Source organism: Amaranthus tricolor, chromosome 11, assembly GCF_026212465.1.
Source record: "Amaranthus tricolor cultivar Red isolate AtriRed21 chromosome 11, ASM2621246v1, whole genome shotgun sequence".
Lineage (NCBI taxonomy): Eukaryota > Viridiplantae > Streptophyta > Magnoliopsida > Caryophyllales > Amaranthaceae > Amaranthus > Amaranthus tricolor.
This window is the reverse complement of record NC_080057.1, coordinates 14,208,082-14,222,179: the sequence shown is the minus strand read 5'-3', so window position 1 is coordinate 14,222,179 and position 14,098 is coordinate 14,208,082. Positions and strand designations below refer to the sequence as shown.

Genomic DNA, 14,098 nt, shown 5'->3' with positions numbered 1-14,098 from the left:
TCCCACATTAATTCACCATCCAACCTCCATTCTACCCTTATAAATACATGTCGCGTATATCATTTGCATCGGACTAAGCTTTTATATTGCTATCGTTACACCACAATAAATATTCACCCTCCTACGTACAATCTATACTGAACCAAATATTCCTTCAATTGATTTGAACTCATCCTACAATCCGTTAATATTGTATTCATTCATTATCATATATTCATTACTTTCTGTCTCCCGATCTGACTTGAGCGTCGGAGGGGTTTTCTGGGAAATCACCCCCGGACAAGGCTAACGTTGTATTGTAGGATTTGAGGTCTCATCAGCGGAAGGATCATAAACATTTTCAGCATATTGATGGTTGTACCTGATTACACCTATCTCCAGATATTTTAAGTGTCTTACACGTATTTTCTTTAAACATTTAGAAATAATGTTGTATTAGAAATTTATCAACTTTTCTTATAACTTATATCAAATAAAATATTGTCTTATAAATTACAAATGTCAAGAAAAAATAAAATAATAATGAAATTTGTTAATGTTAAATTTGAGTTTTTAAATTTTGCACTGTTTGAATATTTGACGATGAAATTCCTGCGTTTATCAAGTAAAATATATTTAATATAGTTTAATTTTTTATATAGTAATTATAAAGCAATTACAATTATTTAAAAGTTACCTTTACTCAATCGTGTGTCATTCTTGTGTTTCTTTCGATTTTTAATCGTTCTTTTTCTATTCATTCTTGCAATTTTTGAAAGACTATAATTCTCCATGCTTAAAATTCCCAACTTCATTTAGAGAAAAATGTACAAATCAACTATTATTTATCTCCATTTATTATTAATATTAAGAATTAATAATATGAACGTTTTTCTCAAAAGTGCATTGAAGAATCATACATATATATTTTATTATATGTATGATTTTAACATACTTACCAAATTAATCTTGTTTATATTATAATATTTTATGATCTTGCGTATGATCTTTATTTTCATATTATTGCGATTGCATGATATTTTTGAGTGTAATATACTTGATGATCAAATTGATTGGTATCTTTATGATATATTTGTTTCTATTCTGAATAATATGGTGATATTTCTATAAAAGTTATATTATTCTTTAAAATAATTAATATATTGTATAAATTAAAACTTTAATTTTTTATTGAATTTATTCAACATTTATATTGAACTTCAAGTGTGGGACTTCATTTCTTAGAGTCATGTAGTCATCACAAGAATTTATTTATTTTAATTATACTGTATCAGTATTAACCTATTAACAAATCAAACTTTTTAACTTTCAAGTGAATAGCATATCAATTCTATAAACCACATTTAATTTACTTCTTATAAAGTTTTTAAAATCGTTATATACACATTCTATATATATATATATATATATATATATATATATATAATATGGGAAAATACATCTTTTAGTATATAATGTTCTTTTTTTATTGTTCTTATAATCTATTTTTGAGAAATATTACATTTTTAATAATTACTTTTAATTGTTTTATTTTTAATGCATATACATATCACGTACAATTTATCAATTCAACTATAAGAATTATCGATTAATTTATTTAACTTTTTCATGTAAGCTAAACTATCTCATTCTATTTCAATCATTGAGGGTGTTTACTAATTATGTTTACATGATTATAGATTAGAGTCATTTAATCATCGCGCTTTTTTTATTAATAATATGTTTATACAATATAATGTTGGATTTTAAATAATTACAATTATTTACAAAGTTTTGGTTTAAAAGGTTGAAAATTATAAACAGTAAGTTTTTTGTTTAGAAGTGTTATATATTGTAAAACATCCTTATATGAAAATTTGATGTTTGGTTTCATAAGGATTAGTAAATAATTGAAATTATTGCTATGAATTATTTAGAGATGTTATACATTGTAAAACATCTTTATATGAAACTTGAAAATGTTTGATTTGTTTAGGATTATTTATTCATGTACGTACACACTGAAAGTACAAAAGTAGTTAAGTTTTTTTATGAACATACACACTTAAAGTACAATTATTGAATATATTGAGTTATATTTTATTATATTATCTTATTGATAATCTATTAGAGTACAAATATATATTCATAAATAAACTTTTATAAATATATAGTTTCATATGTATAAAAGTATTAACTCAGAGTTTTGTTATATCAAATAATGGTCATATATATACCATAAACATTTGCAACCCAATGCTTTTGAACTATCGAAAATAAATAATTTTGAACCCAACATTATTATAAAGCTAATTCGAAAGTGTTATCAAATAACAATTATATCCTCAATTAAAACAATTAAAATAGATTAATCTAATGCATTCGATTATTTTTTCGTAAGTAAATAAGCCTACATCAATGAAAAATTCAATTATCAACTTAATCAAATATTGACCTGATCGATAGCACTCGTAACCAACATCTATTTACAAAATAAAGTCCGAATCCGATTTGTTCATTGAAAAACTAAACTAATTTAACTGATGACAACCCAAACTCGATTGATATTCGACTCGAATTTTAACTGTTAACAAACCGATGCAAACCCAATAACTCGACTAAGCGTTTTGAAGCCGACCCGTAACTAACCGATTGGATCCGACTATTACCCGTAACGACATAACCAAAATTAATTGAATTGAAATCCCACCAATCCTAATGGCACTCGAACAAATCGACCTGATGACTCGAATGAATATCTCTACCAACAACACCAAAAGCTTTTTATATCCTCTTACTATACTTTCTTCGTTTCATATTAGTTGCAATGACAAAAATAACACGATTCATTCATCACTCTTAATTTGTGATTCGTTTTTAATTCATAGTTTAAAATATAGTCAAGTGAGATTTTGTTTAATTCGTCTCATTGCAAGAATTATTAATATCAAATTTTTATAATTTTTTATCATACATAATTAAAGATACTAATTAAAAATTTAATTAACATATTAGATTAATTAAAAAAATAAATGGTGCAATTAAATTGGAAGGGAGTAACTAAAACACATCTAAGGTGATAATACTATTCACGAAGGGTGTAATGAACAGTTGTTTCTTCTTTTGCTCAGCTTTCGACACGTGTGTATGGGGTTTCTCGGTTCTTCACTTTACTCGTGCTTTTGCCATTACTCACTTTTTCACATTTCTTCTCCTTCTCTTTCATATTACATTCAAGAAGAAATGTCTGCTTCCCTCACATTTCTCTCTTTAAGTTGATCAAATCACAGTGTTGTGTAGTTCGTCGATGACGCTGCCGTTGAATTCGATGGAGTTAACGACAGTGATAGATATTGGTATAGTTCCATATTTGATTTTGGTGCCATTTTTACTTTCACCATTAAAGCAAAGGCTTGATTTTTTAAGGTAAAGGCTTGATTTTTAAGGGGTTTTTTTTCATCTGAACTTGTTTGTTCTGGGATTAGGTTGCAGTAATTCTTCATTTTGTCATCTTTCCTTGATTTTTCGGTTTTAGGGTTTTTGCTTATAATTTTATGGGTTAAATTGTGACTCTTTAAAATTTCGATTTTAGGGTATACAATTTATTATCATTTTCTTTTGAATGAAAATTCAGGGTTTAGTTTTGGATCCAATCTCTTGGTAATGTCTATGCACATTCAGTCTAGAAAGAAATTTTACATGGCCAAAACTTTTCTAAAGATGAACGACCAGTTATGTAAGTGATGTATGCTTATATGTTTCTTAGCATTGCTGGTGCTCTTATGTTTGGTACCTCAAATGTTGTGCTAAAGTGTGTAACTTGTCAGCCATTACAAAGACCCCTATTTGATCGGACTTTGCCGGACTGTGCTTCAATGAACTGAAAGAATAGAATAAATGTGAGTGGAAGTGATGTGTTGCACCGAACTGAACTCTTGGAAACTAATGCTTTTCATGGCTTTTAATAATGTTTGTAATTGGCAACTTTGCTATTGACATTTGGAAATTGGAATTTGAAATTCACAATTTGCTAGCTTTGGCCTACTCCATAGGCATTGTGCTCATGCTTTGCTAATTTGAATTCATTTATCGTTATATCCCTTTTCATGCCTTAAAGATTGATATTCAAGTTGATTCAACCGTGTTTCAAGTCATCCTGTTCTTCAATCATGTCTACCGATCTTCAGTGATGTATCGTTGCATGTTTGGACACTATTTCGTAGCTCATGAGGACTTTGATCAAAGATGAGGAAAGTTCGAGGGTCGTTTGATTGAGTATTCAAGGTGTTTAAATGTCCTATGTATAATCTCGGGCTAGAATATGAAAGCTTCAGTCGAATCGAAGTTAAATACAAGCTGCTGGGTTGTTATGATAACGTCTCGAGTGAGACTCCCTTAACTTCAGTCGAAGCTTGGCTGTACAAAATGTTCTGGTACCTTCTTTGAGCTGATTTCGGTCGAGACCAACACACTTCGGTCGATAGTCGAGACGAACTAACTTTGACCAAGACGGATGCAATTCGGTCGAAACTGCTGCTACACCTAAGTCTCTGATGTTGGCTGAATGAAGCTTCGGCCAAACTCATCTCAGCTTCGACGGAATTTATGACCTGCTACCTTCTGTTTTTCTCTTCAATTCTCCCACTTGCAATATATAAAGAAAGTCAATTTTCAGTTTTTGGAGGGAGGAGGTTACCATTTTGTTAAGCATTATCATTTTAGTGGAGGTTATTAGATTTATTTTAGTTTTCATTTAGATAGTTTAATTGGGTAGTTAGTGGAAGTTAGTCATTATGATTTTAATTAGATTAGCTAGGAATTAGGATTTAGCATTTTGAATTTAGGAAGTTTGGCAGCAAACGTTTTTCTTTTCTTTAGTTTTTAGAACCTTAGATCTTTAGATTTTTCATGCTTTTATTTTTTTTTCTTAATTAAACTTTAATCTCTTTTTAATTTTAATTAGTACCTTGATGTGATTCGAAGTTTACGGTTTTATTCTTCAAGTTTTGGTTTTTATTCTTTATCATCCTCCATTGTTAAGGTATTATTGCTTTCTAATCTCTTTAATTATGTTTATTGTAGTTTTACTTATTTGTTTAATAAACTTGCCTCTATGCATTATATTAGTGAATAGTCTTCTTATTAAGGTAGAGGAATGAACTTTACAAAACATGATTGGATTGATGGACAAAAGTATTGTTTGTTTATTAGATTTATTAGATTAATTGGTTGATTGACCTATTAAGTTAAATTCTTTGTTGATTTTTTATCGAGATGAGGGAGCTGTGATTGAGATTCAACTTTGTCTTAATGAATTAAGTTAAAACCTTGTTGATTATAGATCAAGATGTGGTAGTTGCAATTGTAATTTATCTGGTCTTAATAGTATCATTTGTTTATCAATCTAAAATATCTTTTAATTGAACGTCCATCAATTCATGTATAGTAGCGGGAGTTTCCGAAGCCTTAGTCTTTTTAACTTCAATCCTTTTTAGTCGTAGTTTTCACTTATCACATATCTTTTGTTACCAATCGTGATTAATAGAATTTGATAAATCCACAATTAATCTCGCTTCCTCCTGTTTGACTCGTTAACTACTATGTATACTATGCGCTTACGGTAAAATTAAATCACCTATCATTATTGGTGTAGTGTTGTGGTTGGGAGGTGTGCTGTGTGAGTTTGGTAGGGCAGAAGGAAAGCGTCATTAGCATGTAGATAATATCTCCTTACAATGAGATCCGTCAAGAATATAAATTTTAAATATATTCCTTTATCTTTTGCATCTTCTCACGGAACCTTCTAAACAGGTTAAAGAAACTAGAACCCTAAAAGGTTCGAAGTAACACACAATAGTTTTTATATACCTGAGCCATGGGACAACAAGTGATGTGTCCAAGCCATCATTAAAAGCTAGAACCATTTATTCGATTTTCTTTACTATGTAATACAATTTAGACGAATATTTGAATACAGTTTCTTACTTATCCACAGGAAATTTGCCAAAAAGGACAATCTATATAGTAACAGATGTGTGTGCGTCTAAGCAGGCTACCCAATTAGAGTCGTAGAAGGCTTGCAGTGTGAGAGTATGAGAAGGCTTCCATTAATTTGTTTAGATTGCATTGTAATCTACTTAAAGCAATGAGCTAATTGTTCTGTTCCTCTTAATTTTACATTCCTATACCAGATTGTATTAATTATGTTTAGTTTGCATTGTATTCACGATTTTGGAATGGATAGAGTTGAATTACAATTTGATTTGCTGTTGTCGGCGACTTCTTGTACAAGCTCAATGTTGATATATCTAACATCGATTTTGTACCTTAGATTCAATATAAAATTTGAGAGCATTGGAACAACTTAAAACGATTCAACAATTAAACGTTTGAATTGGTTTTTAATGTCATTTAATTTGATTTAATCCATGTTGTGACCTTTTTCAACCATATTCATAACTTATAATAAATATAAAGTGATGATGTTGTTGGTGACTTAAATAAAAGTACATAATGATGATTTATCTAAAAACGATTTTGTTGCATAAAATCGGTAAAAGCTTTGATTGTGCCTTTCATTAAATGTGTTCAATGATGTTATAATTTCAGCATGTACTCAAATTCGATAAAAGATTTGAGAGCATAGTCAATTCTTCTCTTTTCGCTTTTAAATCAAACGGAAGCTTAATTTTGCCAACACAATTAAAGGGTTACTTAAAGGGTAAGCCAATGTCCAAGTAGAATATTTGAACCAAAACCAAAGCAATATAACAGAAGTCTTAACAGTCTAAAATAAAGAAAAATTACAACCAAATCGAAATAAGCCCAAAGTTCAAATTACATCCTTAAAATAGTCCAAACCTAAACATACTTTATTTGCAACATAGCAAAACCAAATCATAATCTTTTCCATATGGGTAAAACAAGCTTAGCATAATCATATCATTAAACATAACCTTTGTATTATATTGGGGCATCACTAGCGTGTATGGAAATGCATCGTAACAAAAATTGATTAAAGTTCAACACGATTTTTCAAGGAAACCACTAAAATATTTCGTTTCAATCCTTCTTAAAGTAAATATAACTTAAAAGAGTTTTGAAATTCATTCAAAAAAACTAGTATATTATTCTCTATAAAATCATTATGACAGAAGATTTCATAAAACATTATTTTCTTAAATACAAGATAGTTTTGCCGGTAATAAAATCGATAATTGATTTACAAAATACATATTAATTCTCCAACAAGGCCCAAATTAATCAAGTCATTATAATACCTTATTTAAAATGAATTTAAGTTTGTCCCATCAGATTATAATTGGTTATGCGAATTTATAATGATCTTACGATTATTTTCGATAATTTAGGTATTTACCGTTATTTAAATGGTGTCTTAAATCAGTAAAATTTATAAACCATCTAAGTTAAAATTTTTTTATTACTATGAGGCAGTAGGTTATTAATACAATTATAAATTTTTGATATAGGTCTATTTTTACTCAAATTTAATTAACAATATTACACCTTTTAATAAATAAACAATTTCTATTAATTAGATAAATTAGTAAATAATTAATATAACAAAATTATAGCAAAGTTCTAAAGTAATATAAAAATAAAATAAAACAACTTTTATTAGCCCATTTAAACTTATAAAAGTCATGTATGATATTTATTATTTTGTACAGGCATTTTATCGATAAATAAAAAAAATCGATTTAAAATTATTTAAGTCCGAATAAAATAAAATAAAAATTCTATAATGTTTCAGAAACTATTTGAAGAGATATAAAATTTTAAATAACCATTACAAATCAATTGAGGTATTTTTAATAATTAATTTCGTTATTTTACCAATAAAACAAATAGAATTTATTTAAGTCCATATATGGTCACAAAAATCCATATAAATTTTGTACTTGTATCTACTATTTGAGTAAGTATCTCATAAAATTTTCATGTTCAAAAGACGTCATTTAGTTTTTATTTTATATTTTACCGTTTTCTAACTTACAGATTATTAATAAGCGAGTAAAAATTATTTAGGCCCTTAAACGTCAAAAAAATCTTCCCAAACTTTTACCAATTTATTTACTGGCCATATGCGTATGTGATAAAAATTTCAAGTCCATATGTCTTTATTTGGTAATTATTTTATATTTTACTATTTCACAATTTAACGATAAACAATTTAACGATTACAAAAAAATCATGAAAAATTCCAAACTAAATATATTCTGGTCAAATCTTGTTGTAGACATTATAATATGGTTTTATTAAATATTTTTTATGATCAAGAGTTTATCTAATACCATATTATATAATAAGAGTATTTAACACCCTAAAATCCATTAAAATATCAATTTAACGAATAATTTCAACAAAAAATATCCAAGAGATTTTCTTAACATATAGCTACTGAAAATTACTTCAAAAATGAATTTCAAATATTTTCAAAGTTCGTATAATCATTTCCATCACAATAAATTTCACAAAGTAGTGTTAATCATGTTTTTAAACATATAACAATTCATAAAATCAACATGCATGATGCTCACAATAATAATACATGTAATAAATTATTTCATACTCAAAATTATCATTTTGAAATAATTTTTCAAGATTTAAGAACTTCTCTTTGGGAATTTTACTTTTAAAAACAAGTTTATACACAAACTTTCCCATCTTGTTCTTAAATCCTTTAAAAATCACCCCATGGGACATGCCTCGACTCCAAGCCTATATAATATTCTGTAAGCTCCCACGTAAGCTTCTACGCGTTCTTAGAAGTGGTTTCAACTTCGGGTCCTTGCCCTTCAAGTCTCAACTCCAACTCTTCAATTAAACATATTGCATTCACCCAAAAATCAATAATAATTTTGGATTTCTAAAATGCACTTAACTTTCCTTAGTTAGAGTTGTTAACCTAATTCTTGTGATGATTTTAATATATTTGGAGTATACTTATTATGTTGAGCAACATACTTAATCAAGTCTCATAATTTTACTTAAATCCTTAAAGTAAGAAAATTTATATGTTTGTTGAAATACATCTTCTTATTTTCTATTATAACCGATTTTTATAGATTTATAAGTTATGATTTTCTTAGTCTTAGAGATAAAATACCCATTTTATAATGATCTTAGTTTATAAAAGGATTTATGTAAAAAAAAAAATATTTTGCATGAACAAGTTCTAACAAAAAGTAATGGAAGAAAGAAATGAACATAACTCACTTCATACTTGGTGGATTTCTTCAAGTTTGGTGTTTATGAAAAGGTCTTGAAATAAAGATTATTTTTATGAGAGATTTGATTTTATAAAAATAAATTTTCAGAAGTTTTAGATGGATTTTTGAAGAAGATTTAATGAGAAAAGAAGGTGTTTTAGTAGTTGAAAGTTTGAAGGATTCTAGTGTTTGTTCAAAGATGAACTTGGGAGCAATGTGTTGGAGTTTATGGCTGAATAATTATTCAAAAAATAGAGTGTTTTTGTTTCAAATATTTGCCTCTTGCATGCTTGTAATGATGCACAAGCTTTGGGTAGAACAAAAGGGGTTCTTGGGTAGAGTTTATAACTCGTGTATGTAAGTGTACAAATAAATAAATAAATATATATATAAATAAATAAATAAATAAATAAATATATATATATATATATATATATATATATATATATATATATATATATATATATATATATATATATATATATATATATATATTTGGCGCTAAAAACGACTAATGAAACCTCATAATGATGCGACTAACTCAAACTAATGGATATAAATACATCACTCAAATTAACATGTCGTCCTCTTTTTCCCAAGTAGCACAATCGTCATCCTGTCCACTCCATAGCACTTTTGTTGGCTCTCTTAGGTTTTGATGATGACTACACTTTATAAAAACAAATATATTTTAGAAATTGTACGCAGGTCGATATCCGGTCTTGTTAAGGATCGTTGATAGTGCCTATGATTTAGTCTATGAACGTGTACTAGTCAAAAGAATCCAATGAAGTTAGATAAGGTATATCGCTTAGGATGTCAAATGTAGACAGGAGGTCTACTGTTCCCAAGTTTGATGATATGACGTTATTGGAAAATAGAGACAATGCATTGTTCCCAGACTGGAGTCTGAAGAAGTTACGTTAGCTGGAATTTCTGTTAATTTTATTTTTCTGATTTTTTAGTTGATATATTAGTTAAAATTAATTTGTTGCATTATTTAATAATTAAATTTAATTGGCAAAAATATTTTAAACCACCTCAAAATAACCGTGTGGTTTTTAAAGAGTGGATATTTCTCTTCTTATTTTTCTTCTTAAAAATAGGCTTGTATTTTGAATTTAATTAAGTGATAAACTACTTTGTCTATTAATAGGAAAAAGAAACTGTGGCTTATTACTTGAGAATAAAGCTTTCACCTATTTATTCTTATTAAAGGATTAACTGTGGGTTTTTAATCTTTAGATCTAAGATTCACTTAAATCTCCTTTTTATTAGGAATAAGGTAGTAATGGGTAGTTATTCCTTTTTTTCTAGCTACAAAAATTCCTATAAATAGAGAAGTTGTTTTCTTAAAAAAAGTGTGTGTATGCCTAGGAGAAATCATACGTGAGATTGATAAAAACAAGAAATATTTTTGTTCCAAAAATTTGCCAATTAATTTATAATATATTCTTGTGCAACTCTTTAATTTTATCTTTAGAGAATTTATCCTTTATAAAGGGTTTTTGAGAGAATTGTTATAACTAAGCTTGGGTGAGTCTAGAGGAGAATTAGAAAGCTTCTAGTGAAGCTAGAGAAGAGGAAAGCTTCGAGTGAAGCTATAGAGAATTTAAAAGCTTTGAGTAAAGCTGGAGAAGAGAGAAGCTTCGAGTGAAGCAAGAGAAAGAGAATTGGCGTAGTTAGAGAAGCTTCGAGTGAAGCAAGTTGAGTTTGTTTTATGTAATTGTAACGAATTGCCTAAAACATATTAGAGAGTTTTGAAATCCCGAGGGGTCGTGCTTTTTCCTTCTATTTAGGCCTAGAAGGTTTCCACGTGAAATTGTTTTGTCTCTTTACTTTTTCGTTTTAAGTTTAAGTTTTAATTCCGCATTCTAATTCCGCAAAAATAGGGCTAAAATATTTTAATTTATTACAACAACAATTCACCCCCCTCTTGTTGTCGTTCACCATCTCTATCAGTTTCTACAACTTTCATAAGTGGAATTTTGCGGCTACGAAGTTTTCTAACCTCTCGACTTAGGATCCTCACGGGCTTCTCCTCATACTGCAAGCTCTCAACAAGTTGAATCGGCTCATGTTGGAGAATGTGTGATGGATCAAACACATACTGGCGCAATTGTGATACATGGAACACATTGTGAACCTTAGCTAACAGTGGTGGTAGTGCTAACTCATAAGCTACTTCCCTAACTTTGCGCGAAATCTCATAGGGTCCAATGTACCTAGGATCAAGCTTCCCCTGCATTCCGAACCTCTTGATTCCCTTCTTTGGTGAGACTTTAAGGAACACCTTCTCACTGACTTTGAACTCAAGTTTCCTCCTCCTACGGTCCACGTAGGATTTCTGTCTATCTTGGGCAGCCTTCATCCGGTCTCTAATGATTCTGACGTGATCTGCGGTCTCTCTAATCATCTTTGGTCCAACGACCACGCCAGGCCTCCCGGTATCCCAATAAAGCGGTGTCCTACACCTTTGGCCATACAAGGCCTCATACGGAGCCATACCAATACTACTATGGTAACTATTTTTGTAGGAGAATTCTATCAATGGTAAGATGTCCTCCCACGAACACTGAAAATCAAGGGCACATGCTCGAAGCATATCCTCTAGAGTCTGGATAGTCCTCTCTGTCTGCCCATCTGTAGCTGGGTGAAAAGTGGTGTTGTAATCAAGGGTCATGTCAAATGCTCTTTGTAACTCATTCCAAAATCAAGCCACAAATTTTGGATCTCGATCTGAAACTATTATCATCGGTATACCATGTAGTCTAAGTATTTCTTTCACATAAGCATCGACCAATTGTTTTGCTTTCCAAGTTACTTTAGCAGGAATAAATCTGGCAGTCTTTCAAACATTTGCAACACATTGACATTCCATTAAAAGTGTATAAAATAACATTATGAATTTCGAAAGTATAACTCGGGAGACCGCGTGCGACCCCACAACTAGTTATCAATAAATATGCCAATAAGTCCTTTATAGACCAAAAATATATATTTTATTTAGTTTGAGTTATAATGGCTATATTACTATTTTAGTCCATCTCAATTTGTACCATTTTTCATTTTAGTTTATTCTATTAATTTTGTATCTTTTTTGGGCAATGATATCACTTTTTTAATCTCATTTACAAATATTTTCTCCATTCCAATTTACTTGCAACATTTGTTTTTTCACGCAGTCCAATACAATAATTCAATCCTTAATATTTCTAGTTATGTATAATAAAAAAATTATAAAAATTCAATATTAATAATTTTTGCGATGAGCCGAATCAAACAAGATCACTTGATTATATTTTTACCTATAAATTAAAAAACTAATCTCAAATTAAAAGGGATGAATGAATAATGTTATTATTCTAATATCACAACTAATTTGAAACCGAAAAAATATATACTCTCTATTTGAACACTCATTTTTGTCATCTACAAACTTACGCAAAATAGTAAAAGTATAAATTATTGTTTTTACACTCGTGATTAGCAATTTAACATCAAATAACTCCAAAATATAGACTAAAAACTACAAATTATCCTTATTGTATCGATTTACATAGTCTCATGCCCATGTATTTAGTCAACAAAACCAAAATATTAAATACAAAGTGGAGCTGATTTTTGTAAATAAACTTAATAATTCATTAATAAAAATGTTATCAATATTTACAACAGAGTAACATTTGATCAAGTACATAACAATTTTAACTAAACAAAATTCTAAATAGAAAACATCACGATCATTATAAAGGAGATTTAACACCAAAACATTTCTTCTATCATATCGCTGTTTAATACAACCTCTTCCGAAGGGGTCTTTTGATCTGATGTGGCTTTAATATAAAAATAAATTTAATGCTATTGACTATATTAGCAAAATTAATACCCATAATAACGTCATATACCTTTTTCAATAGTCAAGTTAGATTAGTACAATTATAAAATATCTTCTCAGCGCTGTAAGACATCTACACACATTATTATGTAATTAAAAAGACTCGAATCTAATTTTCATACAATGGCCAGCCAAAACAGCTTTCCAAATAAGATTAAAAAAAATTGTAGATTTTAACTTAAAAGATAATAGCATTAATTTCCAAATATTTATTAAATTCAAAAAATAGGATCAAACTGAATTTGATCAAATCATGTTTGGTTGGTTGGTTTTCCAAATTATGCAAAAGTTAACAACACGAGCCTCTTTATCCCCAGTACTTGATAATTTAGCCGTTCTAAGATACTTACACATAATTGTGACATATTATATAAAAAAATATTACTATCAATAACAAGTATAATAGAATTAAGAAAGTACTTTTTTAATTCATTTAATTCAGCTAGCAATGAGTATCTCCAGCCTTAAACCGTAATCTTTTAGACTTTACCATAGAAATTTTCCATCAACGTTGCTATGGTAAAACTCTTTCAATGCCTAAAATCATTTATTCGTTATTTTAACTCATGTAAAACTCTTTATCCCTAAATCATTTCAAACTCAACTTTATTTTTAAGATTCTTACGAACAATTTAGAAATTTGCCTACTTCAAAAATCTTGCAATGCCAATGAGTTTTAATTATCTAATCTAGCTGATATATTCAAACAAACATAAATCACTTCTGAAAAAGAACAAAAAATTTATAGCAAATGCGCTACCCATTTTATGATGTTTCTAATTTGAAAAAATTACTAGGAATAATATCAACTTTGATGGGTGTTTTTCTAAAATATCCCTAACATGTTTAAAATCAGACTATAGAAGATTATATGACAAAAAAAATATACCAACTTCAAGAGTTTCCCTAATTTGGAAAAATTACTAGGAATAATATCAACTTTGGTGGGTGTTATCTAGAATATTACTAACATGTTAAAAATCAGACT

The 14,098-nt window shown here is 28.7% G+C and overlaps 1 protein-coding gene and 1 long non-coding RNA gene across 2 annotated transcripts; one reads left to right on the top strand and one right to left on the bottom strand.

Moving 5' to 3' along the window:
* The first annotated feature begins 3,119 nt into the window (after positions 1-3,119).
* LOC130826799 (uncharacterized) lies at positions 3,120-4,962 on the top strand. Its single transcript, XR_009047117.1, has 2 exons — positions 3,120-3,405; positions 4,097-4,962. It is a non-coding gene; the product is annotated as an uncharacterized LOC130826799 (long non-coding RNA).
* Positions 4,963-6,186: 1,224 nt separating this feature from the next.
* Positions 6,187-11,628, bottom strand: LOC130826526 (uncharacterized). The gene is made up of 3 exons (XM_057692108.1): positions 11,468-11,628; positions 11,163-11,401; positions 6,187-6,305 (listed from the first exon to the last, which is right to left on the bottom strand). The coding sequence occupies exons 1-3, from the start codon at positions 11,626-11,628 to the stop codon at positions 6,187-6,189; spliced, it is 519 nt and encodes a 172-aa protein (XP_057548091.1).
* Positions 11,629-14,098: the final 2,470 nt, after the last annotated feature.